We start from the raw sequence: 25,297 nt of genomic DNA on the forward strand, positions 1-25,297 counted from the left end.
ACCACGAGTTCACTGCCGACTGACTACAGTCAAAGACATTTTACACAACACACAAGCTTCCACTTGTAATCAGTCTCTTTGATATTCTTCGTCACATTTACTAATAGTAATCAATATGCTGTCACTCTCAAAAATATCAGTAAATTAGCATATAATAAGGCAAATTACAATAAAAACAATTCTGACAAAAATATAGGAAAACATTTACAATTTGGTATCGACAAATCCGGTAGAAAATAACACATCTCCCAGATCCATTACATGCTCCACTTACGAAAAGCAGACATAAAGAGAAAGTGTTATGCCTGAGAACAGCAGCTGTACTGGGATAAACATTATGAGGCCATGGGAAGGAGAGCTATATGACCTCACTCATTCATCTTAGAACATTTGGATCAGGAAGTCAGTCTATCAGGAAGAAGCCAATAAGGACACGCAAAGATGGAATACTCTGGAAGCCGTGAAAAACAAGTTGGTACTGTAGGGAAAGTGGAAGCAAGATATGATACCCAAGTGAGAAAGGCCTTAGCAAGGTATATAAAAATGTAGGACCAGCATCAGCAAGGCAGCCACCTTCATGCAGTAAAAGTCGAGACACTCATATGGTAGCAGGTACAACCCTAACTACAACTGATGGATCAGTAGAACTTCATAAGAAGACAGTAATAAAGTGGCAAAGGAGACAAAACTGATAGATAATTAGCAAATGTATTACAATATTCAATATACTTTGATGTTTAGTGTTAAACAATGGCAGTTGGTCTGTCACAATTAGATAGGGTTCAGTATTAAATTGTTAGAAGGAACAAGTAGGCTGCAAAGTACTTGTCTTCTGTGATACACACCAGGCAGCTGATTGATTTAGGAGAAGACAGAACGAGAAGCAGTAATTGCACTTGTCTCTGAATTAGGCACCGCAATTATTGCATCTAAAGCTGGGTTTCCACATGCAACAAAGTGATGCCACTTGGTCATCACTCAAGTGGCATCACTGAAGTTGTATTGCACAGTATGCAATCGTGTCCCATGTTCTGGGAATACACATAATCTGGATTTATGATTCCACTGACCATTTTGAACTTGGATCCCTGTGACCAGCAGATCTTGATTCACTGACATAGCACCGTTTAGCAGTTTATTAGCTGGGTTAGACAACGAATACTGGGTTCCATGTTCTGGGATAATTAGCTCTTACGACTTAGTTACATGTCACCAGAGGATGTGGTTTTCAGTACTTCCAGTTATTATCTGACGATAAAAATATTAGATATAGCTGAAGCAGCTTCTAAGTCCCCAAGATTATTAGTCACAGCTGCAGTTGTCCTGTCTAAAAAGTTCTCTGCAACAGCTAGAATAGCTTTTCGTGCCACCTCCCCCTCCCCTCCCTTCCCCCATCTGTCACAGTATCCTAATTTCCTGCTCAGACCCTACGTCCCTTCTGCACTCATTTCTCTACCCTATGCTCCTACTCTTGTGGCCTACTTGCCCTAACCTATTACCATCAATTCTACCAGCCCCGTAACTGGCAAACAAATATACTATCAAAGGGAGATCCACCTGTGAACCAACATATCTTGCACCACCTATTATATAAACACTGTTCAGCCCTCTACATTGTCATGACAACCACCAAGTAATCAGTTAGGATGAATGTGCATTTTCAGAGTGTGTATAAAGATAACACACAAAATCCTGTTACAAAGCAAGCTCTACAGGGCCGACACAAGGCACGTGTGAAACATGCGGCCGCACGGGGCGGCACTTTCCAAAGGGAGGCAAATCTGCCGCCAACGCTTCTCTCTCTCTCTCTCACTCTTTTTTTTTTTTTTTTTTTAACCTCAGAGGGATCGGCTTCGGGAACTGTGGCATGGCGCCTCGACTACCTACCGGCCGCCTCTGTTGAACAAGGGGAGGGAGGAGGACTAATTTCTTCCTCGCCATTGTGGCAGCACCATCGTGCTTACGCCGGAGGAACAGAGGGGGAAGCAGTCTGACGTACATGCCAGTATTCTTATGAGTGGAGTGCTGCCAGCCTGTTATGCGCCGTGCGTTTACTCACAACTAATTTTGCAGAAGACGAAATCTAATTTGGAAATTCGAATGCAGTGTTCGATACTGTGGTTACATGTTAAGCATTAAGCAATTTTGCTAAGCCCTTCAATGGCAGTTTCCGAGTGTTTTATTCTTCCCGCATTATGGACAAAAATGGTTGAACATTACTACAGTCACACGTGTCCAACACATACAAATGGCTAGAAGTATTCCGAATGGGTAAATACGCTGCGAGTAATTACAAGGGATAAAGACATTTCTAATAAGCCGGCATAAGTTGGGTTTCGATGTATTTTTGAAAATTTTTGCTATCCGTTTCTGAGTGATAGTGGAACGTTTTGGTTTTTGAGCCATGAAACACCTGTCTCCGCCAGCATGAACAACAATTAAACTCTGACCGGCACTTTTGTTTGACAATACTACTCGCACACTATCACTTTGCCAACATTTATTTACTGTATTATGTGTGTGAATCCATGTTTCATCTTAGTAAACTACTGGTTGCTTTGATTCTGACGAAAACCTGAGAAAGTATGGCCTTTTAGCAACAATGCCCTCTCATCAGCACAAACCAAAATGTTAATTTTGACACTTTCTAAAACAAAAATCCATAGACAGAACATTGCTTCTAAGGTTTTTCTTGCTAGCTCATTTCTGTTTGACAAAAGTTGTGCAGTTTTCACGAAGTTCGTATTTCTTTCTATTGTTCATAATGCCATAAAAATTGCTGCCTGATAATACATTTATCCATATCATTGGTCACATGCTTACTGTGAGCTTCTTGCTTGCTTCTTGAGCAATAGTTTAACCGTAGCCTCGCTGTACCTCATCACGTGACCTAGTTACTGGCACTGCGCGTCACCACTTCACATTTCCAGGCAATAGGTATTATTGCATTCTCTACAATGAAAACTACAGAATTCGTTTTGTTAGTTAGCCGAGGGAGTCAAGATTGGCCAGAAGCACTTTCATTGCGTTTGGTAAGAACAGAAGAATTGATGTGTCCGAATTTCTTGCAACTTGGGATGTAATAGGTAAGTGCTTTTCATATAACGTACAATTAGTATTGCGCATACACGTTACTCATGAGTTAGAATTTTTCTCCTTCAAGATTGCAGAATAGGAAAATTTATTTTTCTTGTGATCTGTTACTTCAAAAATTGACAAGTCGGCAAATGAGCATGCGTTGTCCCAATAGCTAGAATGAAAATAAAGCGAGGAAAAGTGAAGTGATATGGCGGTGACTAATTTGTTACCCCATATTCCATAATCAGACACGAAAGAAGTAACACATGGAAATTACGACAGATGTCGACTGTCAGTTCTCTGAATTGAACAACCGCAGTGTAGTGAGTTAATATATTTCGACTAGCATTAGTTACCCATCGATGCCCGGGTGTTTATTTATTGCATTATTATGTTACTCCATCTCCTTATTCTTCCTCTCTCCATTGTCTTCCGCTCCACTCTTTGACTGTTTCACCTGCGTCTGTAGATGACTTCATCTCCTGAACAGCGTATCCTACAGTAATATAATTTTCCATTTACTTGCAGTGGAATATCAGGAAATTGTCTGTGAAGTGTGTTGCAAATAAAGTTAGTACACTGACATCTACAGTAAGTTTCATGCAATCGTTCTTTACAGGCTGGATCAAAACATGTCCGATGGTAGGGAAAGACTGCCTGGCAGTGAATATAGGAAAAGATGGGCGCTAAAGGAAGATGACGATAAGAAGCAAAAGGATGCACTACAATATTTCAAGCCAAAGAGAGAACGACCTAGCAGTGGCCAGGGTGGAAAAATAAATCCTGAAAGTACAGCAACTAGTGGAGCTACATCCACAGCATGTTCAACAGACCTTGTCTGGACTCAAGACCCGCTTTGTGACGAAAGCTCAGAGATTGAAACATCCGGCAGAACTGAAATTAGGCGACCCGATTCGGAAAATACCGGAGGAACATCAGCTAAGGTACTCACCACCAGAGAAGGGATTGAAGACGAGCCTAAAGTGGAAGACACAATTGACTCAGATCCCGGAAGATGGTCGGAAATTATTACCGACTGCCTTCGAACAACTTTGGTCATGCGAGGTTCTCCTGAGCGCATTAAGGAAGCTGAAGAATATCCTAAAAATGCAGACAACCGCTGTTTCAGCCCTGTGCACTACAGCTATTCTTTGAAGAATTTAGAAGAAGCAAATAGACATTGGTTGGTGTACTAAAAGAGCAAGGATGCTGTGTTCTGCTTTTTCGTCATCTACAGTATAAATTGCAAAGAACGGTATAAGCAACTGGCGGCACCTTGCTTCGTATCTTGAAAGTCACGGGAAATCTACCGAGCATTTGAATTCACATAAAAAGTGGATTGTGTTTTCTGAGGGACTGAAAAAGTCACGAACTGTCGACGCCCATTGTCAAAGGCTTTTGAATACAGAAAGCGAACATTGGAAAAATATTCTTGAGCGCTTAATAGCAATAATTCATTTCCTGGGTCGGCAATGTCTGCCTTTGAGAGAAAGCACAGATACACTCTTTTGGCCTGACAACGGAAACTTCTTGAATCTTGTTGAACTAATCGGAAAGTTCGACACTGTGATGATGGAGCACCTGCACAGAACAAAGCAAGGTGAGAACAAGGGTCATCGTTATCTTGGAAAAGAAACACAGAATGAAATAATTCATCTTATTGAATCATCTATAACCAACAACATTCTATTAATGATGAAATCTGCAAAGTATTACAGTATAATTCTGGACTGCACACCAGATATATCAAAAGTTGAGCAGATGACAGTTGTGGTACGTTTCGTCCAGGAGATAAGACTCGATGGGGTATACGATGTCCGAATTTGGGAGCATTTCCTGGGATTTCTTCCAGTGCCTGATTCTTCAAGCTCCCCTTTGACGCAGGTTGTACTCAAGTTCTTGGAAGATAAAAAAATCCTATTGTGTAATATGAGAGGGCAAGGATACGACAATGGAACAAACATGAAAGGAAAGAAGTCTGGTCTCCAGAAAAGAATTTCAGATATGAACAAGAGAGCATTTTATGTACCATGTAGCAGTCACTCATTGAATCTTGTTGTAAATGATGCCGCTATGTCTTCTAAATATGCTGTTTCCATGTTTTCGACAGTGAAAAGCTTGTATGACTTCTTCTCATCCTCCGTTTGATGCTGGGATGTCTTGAAGAAGTATCTGCCTAACCTGTCGCTGAAGCCTCTGAGCGATACTAGGTGGGAAAGTTGCATCGATGCACTTACTCCTGAGGTTTCAAATTGGAGGCGTTTATGATGCACTGGTTCAGATATCAGAAGAATTCGATGGCATGACCGCTCACAAAGCAACGTCAGTTACTAATCAAATAAAAAGTTACACCTTTCTCACTTCTCTAGTAATCGGGTACAACATTCTGCTTCACATCATTGTAGTCAGTAAGACCCTCCAGACCATTGGCATAAATGTTTCTGAGGCCGTGGAAATGCTTGAAAAAAGGAAAGCATATTCTGAGACTTGCAGAACAGAAGAAAAGTTTGTCTCTTTCTTGACGGATTCCAAAAAATTGGCTCCAGAAGTAGGGCTAGACGATCTAATATTACCACGGATAAGTGTTTCCCGGCGACGAAGTAAGAAGCCAATACACTTTACCTATGAAGGAAGGGATGAGACAATAGATGACCCAACAAAATGTTGTTGTTGTTGTTGTTGTCTTTAGTCCTGAGACTGGTTTGATGCAGCTCTCCATGCTACTCTATCCTGTGCAAGCTTCTTCACCTCCCAGTACTTACTGCAACCTACATCCTTCTGAATATGCTTAGTGTATTCATCTCTTTGTCTCCCTCTACGATTTTTACCCTCCACGCTGCCCTCCAATGCCGTCTCTGACAGAATTACACTGTCATCGGCGAACCTCAACGTTTTTATTTCTTCTCCATGGATTTTAATACCTACCCCGAATTTTTCTTTTGTTTCCTTTACTGCTTGCTCAATATACAGATTGAATAACATCGGGGACAGGCTACAACCCTGTCTCACTCCCTTCCCAACCGCTGCTTCCCTTTCATGCCCCTCGACTCTTATAACTGCCATCTGGTTTCTGTACAAATTGTAAATAGCCTTTCGCTCCCTGTATTTTACCCCTGCCACCTTTAGAATTTGAAAGAGAGTATTCCAGTCAACATTGTCAAAAGCTTTCTCTAAGTCTACAAATGGTAGAAATGTAGGTTTGCCTTTCCTTAATCTATTTTCTAAGATAAGTCGTAAGGTCAGTATTGCTTCACGTGTTCCAGTATTTCTACGGAATCCAAACTGATCTTCCCCGAGATCAGTTTCTACTAGTTTTTCCATTCGTCTGTAAAGAATTCGCGTTAGTATTTTGCAGCTGTGGCTTATTAAACTGATTGTTCGATAATTTTCACATCTGTCAACACCTGCTTTCTTTGGGATTGGAATTATTATATTCTTCTTGAAGTCTGAGGGTATTCCGCCTGTCTCATACATCTTGCTCACCAGATGGTAGAATTTTGCCAGGACTGGCTCTCCCAAGGCCGTCAGTAGTTCCAATGGAATTTTGTCTACTCCCGGGGCCTTGTTTCGACTCAGGTCTTTCAGTGCTCTGTCAAACTCTTCACGCAGTATCGTATCTCCCATTTCATCTTCATCTACATCCTCTTCCATTTCCATAATATTGTCCTCAAGTACATCGCCCTTGTATAGACCCTCTATATACTCCTTCCACCTTTCTGCTTTCCCTTCTTTGCTTAGAACTGGGTTTCCATCTGAGCTCTTGATAGTCATACAAGTGGCTCTCTTCTCTCCAAAGGTCTCTTTAATTTTCCTGTAGGCAGTATCTATCTTACCCCTAGTGAGATAAGCCACTACATCCTTACATTCATCCTCTAGCCATCCTTGCTTAGCCATTTTGCACTTCCTGTCGATCTCATTTTTGAGACGTTTGTATTCCCTTTTGCCTGCTTCATTTACTGTGTTTTTATATTTTCTCCTTTCATCAATTAAATTCAGTATTTCTTCTGTTACCCAAGGATTTCTACTAGCCCTCGTCTTTTTACCTACTTGATCCTCTGCTGCCTTCACTACTTCATCCCTCAGAGCTACCCATTCTTCTTCTACTGTATTTCTTTCCCCCATTCCTGTCAATTGTTCCCTTATGCTCTCCCTGAAACTCTCTACAACCTCTGGTTCTTTCAGTTTATCCAGGTCCCATCTCCTTAAATTCCCATCTTTTTGCAGTTTCTTCAGTTTTAATCTACAGTTCATAACCAATAGATTGTGGTCAGAGTCCACATCTGCCCCTGGAAATGTCTTACAATTTAAAACCTGGTTCCTAAATCTCTGTCTTACCATTATATACTCTATCTGATACCTTCTAGTATCTCCAGGATTCTTCCATGTATACAACCTTCTTTTATGATTCTTGAACCAAGTTTTAGCTATGATTAAGTTATGCTCTGTGCAAAATTCTACCAGACGGCTTCCTCTTTCATTTCTCTCACCCAACCATATTCACCTACTATGTTTCCTTCTCTCCCTTTTCCTACTCTCGACTTCCAGTCACCCATGACTATTAAATTTTCGTCTCCCTTCACTACCTGAATAATTTCTTTTATCTCATCATACATTTCATCAATTTCTTCATCATCTGCAGAGCTAGTTGTCATATAAACTTGTACTACTGTAGTAGGCATGGGCTTCGTGTCTATCTTGGCTACAATAATGCGTTCACTATGCTGTTTGTAGTAGCTTACCCGCACCCCTATTTTTTTATTCATTATTAAACCTACTCCTGCATTACCCCTATTTGATTTTGTATTTATAGCCCTGTATTCACCTGACCAAAAGTCTTGTTCCTCCTGCCACTGAACTTCACTAATTCCCACTATATCTAACTTCAACCTATCCATTTCCCTTTTTAAATTTTCTAACCTACCTGCCTGATTAAGGGATCTGACATTCCACGCTCTGATCCATAGAACGCCAGTTCTCTTTCACCTGATAACGACGTCCTCTTGAGTAGTCCCCGTCCGGAGATCCGAATGGGGGACTATTTTACCTCCGGAATATTTTACCCAAGAAGACGCCATCATCATTTAACCATACAGTAAAGCTGCATGCCCTCGGGAAAAATTACGGCTGTAGTTTCCCCTTGCTTTCAGCTGTTCGCAGTACCAGCACAGCAAGGCCGTTTTGGTTAGTGTTGCAAGGCCAGATCAGTCAATCACCCAGATTGTTGCCCCTGCAACTACTGAAAAGGCTGCTGCCCCTCTTCAGGAACCACACATTTGTCTGGCCTCTCAACAGATACCCCTACGTTGTGGTTGCACCTACGGTACGGCCATCTGTATCGCTGAGGCACGCAAGCCTCCCCACCAACGACAAGGTCCATGGTTCATGGGATGTTACAAGATTGAATTCTACTATTATCTTTCAGATATAGTACCCACATCTTTGGATGAGAGGTTCAATCAACTGAAATCTCATTGTGATTATTTTGATTTTCTCTACGACATCGGCGAGCTGAAGAATGCACCTCCTGACTGCCTGGACACAAAGTGTAGAAACTTCACAGCGATTTTGCAAGATCACGAGTCAAGCGACATTGATACACTGTAGTTGAGGGAAAAACTAAAACTGCTTTCAACATTGTTGAAACCTGGAATAGGTCCAAAAGAGACTCTAAAGTTTATAGGAAGGCATAATTTTTGCCCTAACACACCTAGTGACAGTTGCGAGTGGAGAGAGGAGTTTCTCAAAACTAAAATTGATAAAGACATACCTCCGATCAACGAAGAGCCAAACTCGTTTGAATGATCTTGCAACAATATCGATTGAGCATGAGCATGCAGAGGACTTAAATTACACAGATCGTGTGAAAGAGTTTGCACAAGCAAAATCCAGTAAGGTTCGATTTGTCTAGTATTTTTTAAAATTTTTATATTATCTGTCAGTGCCTTGGTTATTTACTGTGTTGTTTCTTATTTTGTTCAACATTAAATAGTTACTGTAAATATTATTGTTCAAACAAAATTATCGTTAAATTGTAAATATATTTTGTTTTCTGTTTAATACATTATGTTTATTTACGTTAACTGTAAGTTCATGCCGCGCGGAATTAGCTGAGCGGTCTAAGGCGCTGCAGTCATGGACTGTGCAGCTGGTCCCGGCGGAGGTTCAAGTCCTCCCTCAGGCATGGGTGTGTGTGTTTGGCCTTAGGATAATTTAGGTTAACTAGTGTGTAAGCTTAGGGTCTGATGACCTTAGCAGTTAAGTCCCATAAGATTTCACATACATTTGAACATTTTTGTAAATTCACAAGGCTTATTAAAATTAGCTAGATTTCTTCAATCAGGTTTGACTCCATTTTTGAGCTAGTGCCCAGCAACTGTTTTGTACAAATCTGTAGAGAATGTCACCAATCAGTCGCAATTTTTGTTTTTATTTTCCAGATCTACATAGATTTCGAGCACAGTGTGGCTGTTCTCAATGCTTTGAGTTATGTTTACATCTATACTGTCATGCTGAACGTAAATGTCAACATGACAGTTTGGATGTAAGCACATATTAAAAGCTTTGAGACTGGCCACTCAGTGGCTGAAGCCTAGGTAGATCTGAAAAGTAAAACCAAAAATTGTGATTGATTGCTGACATTTCCTACAGATTTGTTTAAATAAAATTCCACAAACATTTTGCAAAAAAAAAATGTGGGGGGGGCGAGGGCGGCAATTTAGCAGCTCACACGGGTCAGCACTTGGGCTTGCGCCAGCCCTGAAGCTCTACGACATGGCAGTCATGACCTTGGATCTGTTTCACCACATGGACCATATGGGTTCTCCCCTGACACTAATTTCTCAGAACTCTGCAGCTCGGAACTGGCATTACAATACGTCCTTAGATCTTACCACACCCATGGCCTTAATTTACATTAATTTCTTCAGTCTCAGCATTTCTATTCAGTAACCATTCCTTTCTTCACTCCCTTTTAGTTTTCAATGTCTTTTATTTTCTGACCCATTTCCTTCTTCCTCTCTCCACTTCTAGCACATATAATGCACTTAGCTTTGCGGTCTTGTGATGCTTTGTCAGTAATCTGTGTTTAGCTTATTACACTTGTAACGCCGGAAATGCATATCCTCCTATTTTCATCTACTGTATGATAAATTTTTTTCCTTATTTTGTTACCTGAAGATAAGACATTTTTGTGTCTTTATATATTGTAATTGTTTTACTATTTGTATATATATATATATTTATGCATTTACGTCATGTATAATTGGTTTGTTTTGTACATATTATTTGTATTTTTATGCTGGGTCTTGCTTAGGGAAAACTATGCTATCGAATGATTACATCAATAGGTCGTGTGGAGAACCAAAGTGTTTAGGATCTTTGGTAGTGTTAACTCTGCCGCGTGGAGCACGGGCAGAGGGGGGTCTGGCTGGAGTAGGGCGGTGGAGCAGGTGTGTTGTATGACGCCCCCGCGAGTTGCTGCGCTTTCAGGGTTTGGCAGCATGTAATTGCGCTTGACTCGCTATGATAGTTTCTGGCACGGTGTCACGGACGGGAAACATTAGCTGGCACATATCAAGAGTCCGTTTTGCTTGGTGATCGTGTCGAGAAGAAGGCACGCCAACATCCAGCTTCTGCAACAGCTATGGCCAACATAAGTGATTGTCGCCACGTCTTCGACCGACGACTTCAAACCTTCAATCAACCAACAAGGAAGACTGAAAGAACGTAAAGTTTTAGAGCTGTAAGACCTCAGCTTTTCAAACTATTCCATTAGCATCAATAAAATAGAGCAACTTAGCATGAACCTTTGTTGCTCATTGTCCCAATTGCATTACCAAGCAGGGTCCCTTCCTTTTCTGAAATGAACTCGAGTGTCGTTGAAATTCAAACGCCAGCATTAAAGTAATATCATTTGATTTCATTGCTTTAATTTCAAAGTTCAGTTAAGGTATTCATAGCATAGCTGGCTACAATATTTAGATTACACAAGCACAAATTAAGAGTGCGAGTTTTGTTACCATATTTTAGCTTACCTGTGACTGCAGCTCAGCTTGGTACGTACTAAATTTTACTATTGTTAATTGTTCAGAATCATATAATTTAAGTTCAAAGTTAAATCTCTTATTTCTAAACTGCGTAGGTTCAAGTAGCTTTTGAAATGATTGTTGAGGTAGCCCAAGACTAACCTTATTTTATTGAATTTCGTAGTGTTTCAGAAACAAAGTTCACTATTAATTTCAGTCACTAAATTAACTTTCAATTTTCTGGTTTTATTAATTCTTTTGCTAAATTAAGTCAGAGTGTAGCGAAATTTATTACTTCTGACAAACATTCAGTTTTCACACAACACGTGTCAACCTTCAGTTGCCACACTTTTAGTGCTAATTATATGTGCAATAACCTTTCTTTTTCAGTTATTATAGTAGTTGTCCATAGGACTGGCAATCTTAATTTTCCCCAAATCCCAAATATCTAATTAATGCGAATTAACTGTTAACCTAACGACTGCACATTTACCTTCATTATTAACTTTACCCCTTTTCAAAATTAATTTCCACCAGTTTCATTTGCATTTTTCCTTTCATTTAGATGTAACCCTTTCTTCCCTCTTTACCGACAGATTAACTTTGGTGACGATTGCTTTTCCCAAATTTTGATTAGGTACACGTGGTTTAATTTTTACTGTCATTAAGGTCAATAAGTGAGGGGGAGGTCACACACTATCTTCCACATTTTTGCTTTCAGGTTTTCAAATCTCGTCCGATGCAATCCACAACAATCACCCTTTCCTTCTCATCCCGTCTGGTAAGTCTCCTTTGACAAGGGAATCTGTGTAATTTTTCCGTAACTCTCCCCATTTCATAAACCTCACTAGTCCTTTTTCTTTAAGCCTCTTCTTCCCCCTGCTGATGGGAGAAGGAGCCACTGGCTCGAAAAGCTTGCAAATTTCCTTAACTTTCATATGTGTTTTCTCTTGCCATCTAAGTGTATATAATATTGGTTTCAATGTAGGCCCAAACATTCTCATAAATATAAGTTCTTGTGTTAATTTACTTTCCTTCATCTCCACACACCTTTCTTGATCAGGATTGAGTGCCCTCCAAATTTCTACACTCTCTGTCATTTACAACCTTTTACATTCATTCTGTTTCCCTTTATTTTTATTATTTATCTTGGGTATTGAGGTAACCACCTCAAAAAGTTATCTTGATCACCTACTGTACTATCATTCAATAGATGAATAAATACAGTATAAGAAAATGCAACAAGTAGAAGTCACAAGGAGACATGCAATCATACACCTAGATTAATATGGATATTACCTACCTTGTACGTGTACCTATCTGGAAACGATTTCCCACACCGTTTGCACTTGAGTGGCTTATCTGAAGTGTGAAGTTTCTGTACATGGATGCGTAGGTCTGTCTTCCGTCCACATGTAGTAGGGCATAATTCGCACTGGAACACTGGTTTATCACCAGCTATAAAAAAAGAAAACAATACAATATTTACAAAATAATTCACCTGTTTCTTTTTGGAGTAATATGCTATGTGAGCAAATGACTAAGGAATTAAAAAATACCTTATCAGAACGAGAGAACTGTTCACAGAATGAAAAAAACTGAATAATCCTGAATATCTAATGCATTATAAGACTTCTGGCAAAATTGCAGTTGAAACAATTAATAAATCTAAGAGACTGTACATATCATCTGGTATCAATGACTAATAACATCATTAACCCTCTCTATTCCAACAGTGAGTGGTGATCAACACTGCAAAGTTTGTTCTCCACTTCACTGTTGAGCCCCATTTTGACATGGTTCTTCATAGCTGTCACATGCTCCATTCTTGAATCTGACTGTACTAGGCACTGTGTTAACTCGGTATCTAACTGTCGCAACTGTGTTGAGAGAAATGTTGTAATTATTATGTTCAAGTTAGAAGCTATGAAACAGCTATTTCTTCATGCACAGTCCTTTCTGAGGATAAGGTTGTAGAGCTTTTAGAAGAATCAAGAGGTTGCAGAGCTTTTAGAAGGATCAGTCAATAAAACTCTTCTGGGTATGTGACTGCATTGTCAATTTGTAAAATCCTGCCATGTTTTGACCAATGTTGCAAATGGCCTTCCTCTGGTTGTTTTTGCTAACAGCTGAATGAGAAAAGCTTTGGTTCTCATATACTGCTAGAAAATACTTATTGGTTCCTGGGGATGAGGAGGAAGGATGTTAAACATCCTTTATTGGTGTTTGCCTCATTTCTTATCATTGGTGGAAATAGAAGTTCCTGACTAGCATTTACTTAATTGCTCGCCACTGGTTGAAATAGGAATTATAACAACAGCCTCTTCTGCCGGCGTATAAGAACCAACACTTTTCTCATTCAGTAGCTAGCAGAAACACCCCGCGAAGGCTGTTTGCAACAGAGTGTCGGAGAATTTTTACACATTGACAATGCGGTCACATACCCAGAAAAACTGTATTGACTGTGACAATGGAAGTGGAAGCCTACACTTACATTTTAGAGGACACTCTAAGTGAAAACAACAGTGACAATGATTTTGATGATAATAGTGATTCATTTGTAAACAATTAGAGAGGTGACAATGGCAACAATCCACTCTGAAGAGTTTCACAAAATATCACACAGTGAAAAGTTTTGTACTGCAGTGCTTATGTAAAAATACTATGAAAAGGAAAGTTGCTACTCACCATATAGTGGAGATGCAAAGTCGCAGATAGGAACAACGAAAAAATGTCACAAATAAAGCTTTTGGATAGTAAGACCTTCGTCAAAAATAAATAAACACACACACACACACACACACACACACACACACACACACACACACACAAATGCAACTCTCACACATATGACTGCAGTCTCAGGCAACTGAAGCCACTGTGGCGGGGGTTGCGTTTAGCCACAGTTGCTTCAGTTGTCGTCTATTTTTGATGAAGGTCTTACTGGCTGAAAGCTTTATTTGTGACAGTCTTGTTGTGCCTGTTGTGACTCAGATTCTCAGCTATTGGTGAGTAGCAAATTTCCTTTTCATAATACTGTTACATTCCATCCTGGATTTTCCAGTGCTTATTTAAATATATTTGAATGAATGCACACTACATGTTTTAATGAATTCCCTAATTGTTGATCAGTGGCTTCATTCTTTGTACAGGGAGACTTGTGCAATTCTCTGTGGTCCAGTGTCTGTATTACAGAGTGCAAAGGACTGAAACTATTTGGAATGCAATAAAAAGAAACACAGGCCTTCCAATGCAGTGGAAACCAATTTGAAAAAAGTTACTGATAAAGATTACTTCTAGATTGTAGTAAGCTGCATAAATTACAGTGCTTCCTTGATAAAATCTACAGATATACTGAAACATTTTTCCTGAACCTATGACTCAAATAAATGTATCATCCATAATGGTTAGAAATTTTAAAAAGCATATCTTCACTGAAATGTAAAATGTTTTCTGGAATGCACAATATTTCCAAATAAGCTACTTAAACTCTGCCTCTGCCACACATCCCTTGACCACAAAGTGATCCTAACTTCTGCACACAGTGAACCCTAAAAGGCAATTAAACGTGTATATTTTTAAAACAAGCTATCGCCATTGAATCACATGATCTACAGATAAGTGATTAAAATGGCACTTTAAAGATGAAAAGCAAAAGAAGGTCCCAGGTGCCTCGAGTAGAATATCTCAAATACATAGATATCACAAAGTGAATGGTAATATAGCATGGAGCTCCCTAATGAGCTGTCCTGGTACTTGGGTTTTCTAGCATGTGTTAATGAGCTCCATCTGTGTATCAGCATCATTTAATTTCACTATGTTTGCTGATGAGAGAACTGTGGTGAATAGTTTGTAAAAAACTAACTAACAGTCTGATACCGATGATTTATTTTAAGTAGTCTGACTTGGTTCACCATGAATACGCTTCAAATTGGTCCTAAATGTTTTATTCATTTTTGTACAAGCCACGCGAATATACAAGACATAGCTGAATAACAATTCATAACAGTATTTTAAGCACACAGTGTAACTGTTCAGAACACTCTAAGCTTAAAGGGGATCACTATACTTAGCCAGTCCCGATAACATTGGAAAAAAGGAAGACAACCAGTTACAAATCTGGTCTGATACTCGATAAGCTCATATTGTTTGCACTAAATGGCAGTCCAGCAGAGTATCAAATGCATTCTTGAAGTTGAGGTTCATCAATCTGAACACCAATGTCTACGGCACTGTGGATCTCGTGGAGGAACAGAGTCAGCCAAGTTTCTCAAGATCTTTGTTTGTGGAATCCATGCTGATTTTTGTTAAGGATATCTTCATTCTCCAAAAACATCATAATACATGAGTGTAAAACATGTCACATTATTCTACAATAGAGTGACAACAATATAGGCCTATAATCATGTGCATCTGTCCTATCACCCCTTTGAAAATGGGAATGATCTGTGCCTTTTTCATGTCACTAGGCACTCTCCACTGTTCCAGCAACATACAATAAACTGATGCTTGAAGAGATAATCTCTGTAGAAACTTACAAGTATCTCTTCTGGTCCTCACACCTTACATTTTCATGTACCAAACAAGTCACGCCGACACAAACACACATCCACTAATCTTTGCCCATTTCACCTGTCACGCACTGTATGAGCTCACAGCAACAGGCAGGAAGTGCTTGTTCTCTTTTAGGTGTGGAATGTAGTTGGGACTAGGTGTTTGTTACTTAGACAGTAGCTAGGATAGACATCAAATTGCAAATGGACACTGGAGCTTTAGTTACTCTTCTAAACAAACTTACTTATGAACAATTAGGTTCACCAATACTGAGTCCAGCTATGCATGATTCATCAGCTTATAAAGGAAAGGAAATACCAGTTTTAGGAACTCCAAGTATGCCAGCTACTTTTCAAGGTGTAACAAAGACAGTTGTTCATACAAAGTAGGCTTTCACGGCCAATATTGTCTTCACTTTAAACTTCCGGGCCGATAGGCCATGATCGATGTATAAAACTCTCCCCTGAAGTTTCATCTCTGACTGCGGGAGACATTTTCCCAGGTAAAGCGGCGAACTGCTAGGAGAACTCAAGGAAGCGTTGATTATATAGGCAATGCAGAGGGCGGCTATGAGACTGTCACTCGTAATGCCAAAATTCTCAATTGAAAGTAATTGATTTTCACGCTTCCGGTGGAATGATGACATCCAAATTTTAACCTGCTTAACACCTTCTTCTTTCTTGTTAAAATTATTATGGCGTTCTCGATAGCTTTTCTATACATGCACACATAATAATGCAAGGTTTTAGATATGGCTGAATTTTATTTCACGATTACCTTCCTGGTAAACATGTTCTGTTATGGCTGATTTATGAACCAGGCAGCAGTTCCTCTTATGTTCAACAAGATGGGTGTTAACACTTATTTTTGTGGTACCGATATAAACCTGTCCACAACTACAAGGAATTTTATACACCCCCGGTGTAGCCAAAGGATCTCTTGTGTCTTTTGCTGATCTTAAACATACTTTTATTTTCCTGGTGGGCTGAAAATAGTTTCCAGCTCATCCTTGCTTAACACTTTCCCAATGTGATCTGTGACCTTACTAATGAACAGAAGAAAAACCTTGCCATTGGACAGCTGATGTTCATCGTTGCTCCTGATTCTCTGCCTAGAGCGAAGTGATCAATCTATCTCCTTGCTAGAATAGCCATTCTTCACTGAAGTCAACCGTAGATGTTCAGTCTCATCTTTTACGTTAACAGGTTCACAAATGTTATACACCCTGTCTATCACTGTTTTTATTACAGTTCTTTTTTGTCTAGGGTGGTGGTTTGAATCTTTATGCAGATAACAATCAGTATGTGTGGCCTTTCTATACATTTCATCCCATCGTTTAATCACAGACACATCCAGAAAATTCATTTGCATATTACTCTCCATCTCCATAATAAATTGGATTTTCGGATTAATGCTGTTTAGATGTATCAGGAAGGCATCCAACTCCTCTGCTCTATGTGTCCATACTACGAAAGTGTAATCAACATAATGATACCATCTGGCTGGTCTCTTACTGGCAGTCTGCAATGCCCGTTGTTCAAAAGTCTCCATAAACAAGTTAGCCACAGAAGGACTAAGAGAACTGCCCATAACCACCCTGTCGATCTGTTCATAAAAGTTACTACTGTACTGAAAGTAGGTTGTGGTGAGGCAGTGTCAGGATAATGCCACAATGTCAGTAGGAAAATATCTGCTATGCATGAGATAGCTTCATTTACTGGAATCATGGTAAATAACGACACAATATCAAAACTGACAAGGATATCATCCGGGCCCACACTCATTTCCTTTAACTTGTCAATGAGATGAGCTGAATTTTTTATATGACTGTCAGTCCTACCAATATAAGATTTCAGCAATAGGGCAAGTGTCGGAGACGAGACATCAGGGGAGAGTTTTATACATCGACCACGGCCTATCAGCCCAGAAGTTTTAAGTGTAGAAAGATAGTTGTATTCACCATGCTTTCTGCCAAATTTTTGCAGAATATTTTTGGCTTAGATGCTTTTTACATTTTCAGACTGTTAATCCACAATTCAGTGTTGCAAATTTCAAGATGTGCCTACAAACGAGCTTCAAGCTCTGTGTGACAAATTTAGTGAGCTTTTTAGTGACTGTCTTGGTTGTGCAAATAATTTTTTAGCTCATGTGTCATGCAAAGACAATGCACAACCAAAGTTTTGGCAAGTTAAGCAAATACCCATTGCCATTAGGGGACAGACAGCTGAATAGTTATGACAACGGCAAGCTGATAGGACCATCAAACCAATCTTCCCCATTAGTCTTCCTTTGCAAACCTTCCGGATGTCTTCCACTATGTGTTGGTTTTAAGTTGACTGTGAATGCCCAAGACAGTAATAGATATGTGCCCTTTGCCCCACCCACAGGAACTGATGGACAGATTACTCAAAGAAATTTTTGGTTATTAGCATTCATCTTGGGTTATTTGAACTTCAAAACCTGCCCTTCAGTAGGGCGATTTTCCAACGCTTTTGAAATAAGTGGCTGCCAAGGTGCCTTCTTGCTCAAATTACCTGGATGACATCGTTGTGTCTGGATGTCCTGCAGAACAACATTTAGCCAATCCTGGTTGCCTTTTCACATACTGTTATAAGCAGGCCTCAAGTGTCACAATGTCAAATGTTCTTTTTTCCAGATAGAAATAGAATATCTGGGATATGTCATTAATATGCAGGGTATTCACCCCACCCAGACTCATTTGCGAGCCATCAAAGATTTGCCAGCTCCCAAAAGTCTAAAGGAACTGCAAGCAACGTTAAACAAACTGAACTACTACTTCAAATTCATTCCTCACGCCTCTCAGATTACAGCTCCCTTTCACAAGTTATGGTGTAAGATGTTCCGTTTGAATGAACCAAGAAATGTCAGTTGGTTTTTGATCAATTAAAACAGGCACTACTTATAACACATGCCCCAGGCATTTTGATATGCTACACCAGTGGTGTTAGCGGTTGATGCTTCTTCTACTGACCAAGGCACCATTCTGTCATATCGGCGTAGGTGCCGTTCTGTCACACTGTGTTGGATCAAAGGATCTTCCAATAACACTTGCCTCTAAACTTCTGACCGAGGCAATAGTCAGGCTGAAAAAGAAGCGTTGGTGATAATTTATGGTGTAACCAAGTTTCATCACCACCTCTATGGAAGAAAGTTCTACCTGGTAATGGATCGTAAATCACTCACTTCACTCTTCAACTCAACCAAGCCTGTTCCATCACACATCATGCAGAAATTGCAATGATGGGGTTTATTGCTGTTGAACTACAACTATGAAATCTTGTACTGCTATACAGCTGAACATTCCAACACCAATGTGCTGTCGAAGTTACTAGTGGACAAGGATGATCAGTTCGACTCCTTCAAAGCATCATGTTGTCAGATACATGCTCTGGACAGTTCTGCAGCTCACAGTTTTCTCATTGACTTCCATCACATAGCACAGAAGACAGCTGCGGATGCAGATTTAAGGATTGTGCTGAAATACACGCACACCAGGTGACCAAGGAGAGTGAAAGACGTGGTTTGGCCAAAAGCACGTCGATACTTCGCTCATTGTCAAGCCTTGTCAGTACAGTGTAGTGTTTTACCATTACACATTGAGAACGACCAGACCTGGGCCACAGCGCACATACCCTTCACCAGAATGTTTTTGAGGTTGTTGCATCAGGGACTTTGGAGTATTGTGAGGACAAAGTAGCTTGCTCGACACCGTTGTTCTTGGCCAGGGATGGATGCCTAGATTGAAGACATGACGTCATGGTGCACAGCTTGCATGAAGCAACAGACAACTCTACTTCATGTTTTTTTGACTGGCCACACCCAGCAGTCCACTGAAATGTATCCACACTAATTTTGCTGGACCTTTCTGGAACACATGATGGCTTACTTTAGTTGATGCCTTCAGTTGTTTTCCCTTTGTGGTTCTGATGAACTCTACAATGTTGGCCAGTACCATCACAACACAACACAGGTGTCGACAGGTTGACAACCAACTCCACAAATGGAATATAGCCCAGCGATTGCTGCAACAATAAGTCACAGCAGAGGTGCTGCAAGGGAAGTGATATCACAGCCAAGTGGGATGTTCAAAGTCAGCTCAACTACAGAGAAGACCGTCTTCTACTTGTGTACTTCGTGCTGCACTGTCTGTTTCTAGTGAGACCACACCAGCCTGTCTTCAGTGAACATCCTAGTGGGACAAGAACTGTTCAATATCCATCCTTAGCTTCTGGAATAGCAGTTGAACTTCATGATCTCCTGCCTGAGCTGATTTGTACAAGATGAGTATTCATCAATAAATTTGTGTGTTCTTGTCACTAATCGATATCAGTGTTCTCCTCATTCTCCTCTCACAGTGTTTCCCTCAATGCACTATAATTAGTTGAGGGTGGCAATGAGTAAAATCTTCTTCTGTGGTTTCATCAAAAGTGTTTATTATTATAGTATGGACTAAAGATTTTCCCATAAACTCTGTTTTCAGGTACTTGTAACTGATGTTCTTCCATTGTAGTTAAACTCCATGTTTCTTCTCCAAAGGTTACAACTGGTCTGATGATTGTGTTGCTCCCTTTTGTGTTGCTTCCTTTTAAACAATGGAACATTCAGATGGGAATATCAATATTATTATGAAAGGATACATGGCCATTTACTGTAAAGATGACACATTTAGTTGCACATACGTACAACAAAAATACTGTTACACATTGAGCTTTCAGTCACAGCCTTCTTCAGGAAAATAAAAATCTCTCTCTCTCTCTCTCTCTCTCTCTCTCTCTCTCTCTCTCTCTCTCTCTCTCACACACACACACACACACACACACACACACACACTAACATTAACAAGCCCACCTCACAGACACGACTGCAATCTCTGGCCAGAATGCAAATGTTGCATTGAAAATGAAAACAGCAATATGGGAAGGGGCAGGTAAGGGGGAGAGGTAGCAGGGTAAACTTTCCGTTCACACCCCTCCACCCTTCCCCACAGCCACCGATGCTGCACCTAGCAGCCTTGTCCTGCTGCCCTCTAGTTCCTGCATGCTTTCCCAGACAGTGACCTTCTCCTCCCCCCCCCCCCCTCCTCCTCCTCACCTCCCAGTGTCCTGCTATCCCTCCCTCTTTCCTGCCCCACTCCAGATTGCTGCTTTGATTTAACACAATTCTTGCATTTTGACCAGTAATAGCTGTTTTGTGTGTGTGTGTGTGTGTGTGTGTGTGTTTGTGTGTGTGTGTATCTTTTCTGAAAAAGGCTTTGGCCGGAAGCACAATATATAACAGTTTTTTTGTTTTGCCTGTCTGTAACTCAACGTGTTATCTTTACGGTGTGCACCCTACCCCTTTCATAATATATCTTCATTTTAGTTTTCCTTGTCAGTAGTTTTGATCCTAGAGGTTTTTGTATGCGGTAGTAGGCTCTCTTATAACTTTGTTGTCTCATTTCACTTCTACTTGTCTGATCTTGTTCATTGACCACTGTGCCCAGAAATCTTAACAGTTCAACATGTTCGAATTTATGTTTGCTGAGTATGAGATACGATTGGTTGCCTTGTTCATCTCCATATGTTTGAACTATCACATATTTTGTTTTTGATCATTTACTTTTATGCCAAGTCTGGACTCTTCTCCTACAAGCCGTACAAATAACTATCTAATCTCTATTTAACTTTTTCCAATCCGCAGTATATCATCCGCATACACTAAAACCTTAACTTTATTTCTTTGGAGGATCCCAGCAGGTACTAGCTTGAGGTCCCTCGCAATACACTCCAAAACTACATTAAAGAGAAGAGGGACAGAGCATCTCCCTGTAGTAGGCCAGTTTTATTTTAAAATGGTCAGATTTTATTCCATTTAACAAATCTCTGCTTATGTTATCATCCATGCATATTTTACAATATTTATAAGTTTAATTGGAAATCTCATGTTCTTCTGTCATTACATTATATAGGGTTTGCCTGTGAATGGAGTCATCAGCTTTCACAAAATTGATGAAATGTATTTTTTGTTTACAGCCCAATACTTTTTCATTTATTTTCCTAATTACAAATACATTGCAAGGAGTGGATCAATTTCTGCAAATACCAGTTTGATAATCTGCATTTATTATTTTTCTTTTTACTTCTGCTATACTGAATGTGTTTGATGTCCCATTCTAAGAACTGTCCACAATTAACTACTGCTCAGTTCTCAATACTTTCATACAACTGATAGTACCAAAAATTCTTGAGAAATCTTCAATATTGTGCATTAACTGAACTGCAAATTTTCATAGTATAAATATGAAAATCACCAAATATGGTACATTAGCTTTGCCAACACATAAATCAAGATCACTATCTTCACATAATGATATTCCAAAGAATTTAAATCATGCTACATAAGCTGTATAATAGTTTCTTATGGAATTGCGTTCACTGGTTTCGTCAACTCGCGACCAAATCTGGATCTCAAACATTCAACTGAAAATGACTGAGTGAATGACCTGTGTGCATTTGCCTTGTGTTTCCACTTGTTTATTGTCAACTCCAGCAACCGGACAAGTTTGGTTACCCTCGTTGCCTGCACAGTATGCTAGTATAGGAAAGTCATAGTTAATTTTGTGTTACATTTTTAATAACTTCGTGCTTACATGATACCCTTCTGAACAGGCCTTGAGGAGCTGAGGAGAGTACATAAAAAATATAGAATGCAATTTAAACAAGAGAAACTGCTGTTCATATCTTTGTAATGAACAAATTTACAAAAACTGCAGTCACACTGGATATGCGCCCCTTGTAACGATCATCATTTGGATGGTATATATTTTTATTATTTATTTTCATTCTATACAAAAAGTTACTGGGGTGCTCAAAATAAATGGGACAAGAGAAGACTCCAGATGGCTTTCTTTACACCCCAGTGAAGAGTTGACAAATCAGTGGCATAATGTCTCAGAAGATAATTCTCAAGTTATATCAACTGTTTTGAAAACCTTCCAAGTGTGTGCTTGCACAGTTAGTTTTTCTTTAATTTATTAAATTTAATAGGTGTAACATAAATTTCTCTATTTTGCACATGGTAAATAAATGTGGTATTGTGAAATATAAAAAGTTTCCTGGCCAAGAGACTGTTCACTATTTTTTGGGTGAACTAGTCCCTTCATGAAATACACTGCAACAAAAACTGAGGCCCATTCTTCAAACTTCTGGATCTACATCAACAGTAGAAACATGACTGCCTGAGTTGTTATCAATCACGATGGAGGATTCCAGTTGGATTCTGCGTGGAATCCTGTCATGTGAAAATTTCCTGCCCTCCATAGCCAACAACATTCTGTGGTCTTATGATGTGAAGACAATCAATATGAAATTGTCGAGGTGAGTTTTCACCAGGGACTGCACAATCAGCAGCACAAAGACTTGCAGCTATAGTGCATGTGTTCAAGGAATGTAAACACACCAACAACCGTGTACACCACGAATGTGTCAGTAGGGTTTTAAATAGGGGAGCTCTATGTACTATCACCAGTATACTCCTGAAAAGGAGTGGAAGACTCTGCGCAGAAATATCATGGCAGCAACTTACTGACATCTGGCACTTGCCCAAAATTTTATGTAGCAGATGTGATAGTGATGTAAATAGATATTAAGTAATAAATAGGTATACTTTCATTTTCAACATGATATTGTGACAAAAGTAAAGTTCATATAATATTTCAAAAATAAGTTATTAAAAACAAATATTAAAACTGGACAAAAATATTAGGAAGTTTGGCAAAATGTAATGTAAAATTTGGCAAAAGTAATACCACATTTGACTAAAAATAACACAGAAATTGTCCATAAAATAAAATGTTTTTTTTTTCCCTATTCCTAACAGCTAAGAGTATCAAGAAGACTCTTACAAAACGATCTGGAATTCCACTTTAATAGTTGGTGACCGTTACAACATTGTATGAAAAAGAATAATCACCAAGGTTTGTCCCTCATTGAAAACATTGTTCATAATTAATGAACAACAATCTATTAGAATGATGAAGTGGTTATTTCAATCTGCACTGTACAATAACAAACAGAATTTCTGCGCTGGTTCCACAACACCCGACTCAGTGCACGGTCAAACACTGCACAGCCTGAAACTTAAGGTCTGGCATGTTTTTGCTGGACTTCTAATATTGTTCACATTTACTGAGTGAACTGAAAACACCACAACTTAAGTTTGTTTCAACAATATAATGAACAGTACTATTGTTCCAGAGCCACACAAATTAAATCATAGATGACATACTGTTATGATTAAACATAAAGACACATTAACTTGTTCCAGACATTCAATGACAGCTGATCCCAGATTAAATTATTTCACTGTTGGGGACTTTTCCTGGTTATTAACTACCTGACTGTAAGCATAATTTTCTCTATGTGGGACTAGGCCAGCTCTCGCATGTTTTAAGAAACTTGGGGTCACATTTTTCCAATCTATTATTCTGTATAAATGAGCTGTTTAAGAGAGTAAACAAAAAGTTGCAAAATTGCCTCTATTTTTGATTTGTACGAGGTTGATATCTAATAAGTCATTTTTTACTCACACTTATAGACCACTCTGTGAAAATATTCATAACAAATTACTAATGGAATAATATATTCGTAACAAATTACTACAGAAATAATTATTTTCCAAATCATCCATTCCCATATGTCTTCCATATCTATCATGAAGTAGAATATACAATGTTGCAATAGTCAAAAGTGTGTGTGCACATTATGTCCTAGCACAACAGCCATGAATAATTAAATCTCTTGTAACATAAATATTATCCAATAATAATGCCAGTTCAATGAAGATAAATTTGGTTCACAATAATTATATGCTCTTAGCCACTGTTTCTATGCTACAAGTAGTTTATACCTACCACAATAGCCATGAAGACTTGAATTTCTGGAAACACAAATATCCAATAACAACACCAGTTCACTCAAGATATACTTGGTAACAAGTGGTTCACACTAATTATATCCTCCTGCCTACTGTTTCTTTACTACAGGTAATCTCCCCCCCCCCCCCCCCCCCCAGGTTAATCCTGTTTCTCATTTCAACCCTCAAACTTTACTGCAAGTTATTACATAAAAAAATTAAAAATAAGTACTTCTTGTACTCACCACTGTGAATAAGTTTATGGGCTTTTAAGCTATTTGACTGAGTAAATCGCGCATGGCATATATCACATTCATATGGTTTTTCTCCTGTGTGAATTCTGAGATGCCTCTTTAGTTTGAATGTGTCAGGACTTGCATATGTACAATGTGGACACTGTAACAGTGACAGATTGGTACAATATTAGAATGTGCTTTACTTGAATTACAAAGCTTTTTAATGTATTTAAAGTAAAAACTTAAGAATAACAAAGCAATGGACTATGCAAATGGCAGAAGAAGAAACTATTTGCAAAGACATGGAAATCTGTGAAATATTAACTTGAACAATGTAGGAAAAGACAGATTGTTACTTAGTGTAAAGAAGACACAGAAGTTGCAGACAGGCACAATTAAAAAGACACTCACATGTAGCTTCAAAAGCATGCACACCTTACACACATATGAATGCCAATTCCAGCATCTCAGCCTGGAGATGCTGGAGTTGGC

The 25,297-nt window shown here is 39.2% G+C and overlaps 1 protein-coding gene across 10 annotated transcripts in view; it reads right to left on the reverse strand.

Annotated features, from left to right (window-relative positions):
- The window catches only part of LOC126188905 (transcriptional repressor CTCFL), a 145,409-nt gene that overhangs the window by 82,415 nt on the left and 37,697 nt on the right, over positions 1-25,297 (reverse strand). For all 10 annotated transcript variants that reach the window (XM_049930599.1, XM_049930594.1, XM_049930593.1 and 7 more), the window contains 2 exons: positions 24,815-24,965; positions 12,406-12,560 (listed from right to left, as the gene is read on the reverse strand). In XM_049930599.1, the coding sequence (XP_049786556.1) occupies positions 12,406-12,560; positions 24,815-24,965 (306 nt within the window). The remainder of the gene's footprint in view (positions 1-12,405; positions 12,561-24,814; positions 24,966-25,297) is intronic.

The sequence above is a fragment of the Schistocerca cancellata genome, chromosome 5, assembly GCF_023864275.1.
Source record: "Schistocerca cancellata isolate TAMUIC-IGC-003103 chromosome 5, iqSchCanc2.1, whole genome shotgun sequence".
NCBI classification, from domain to species: Eukaryota; Metazoa; Arthropoda; class Insecta; order Orthoptera; family Acrididae; genus Schistocerca; species Schistocerca cancellata.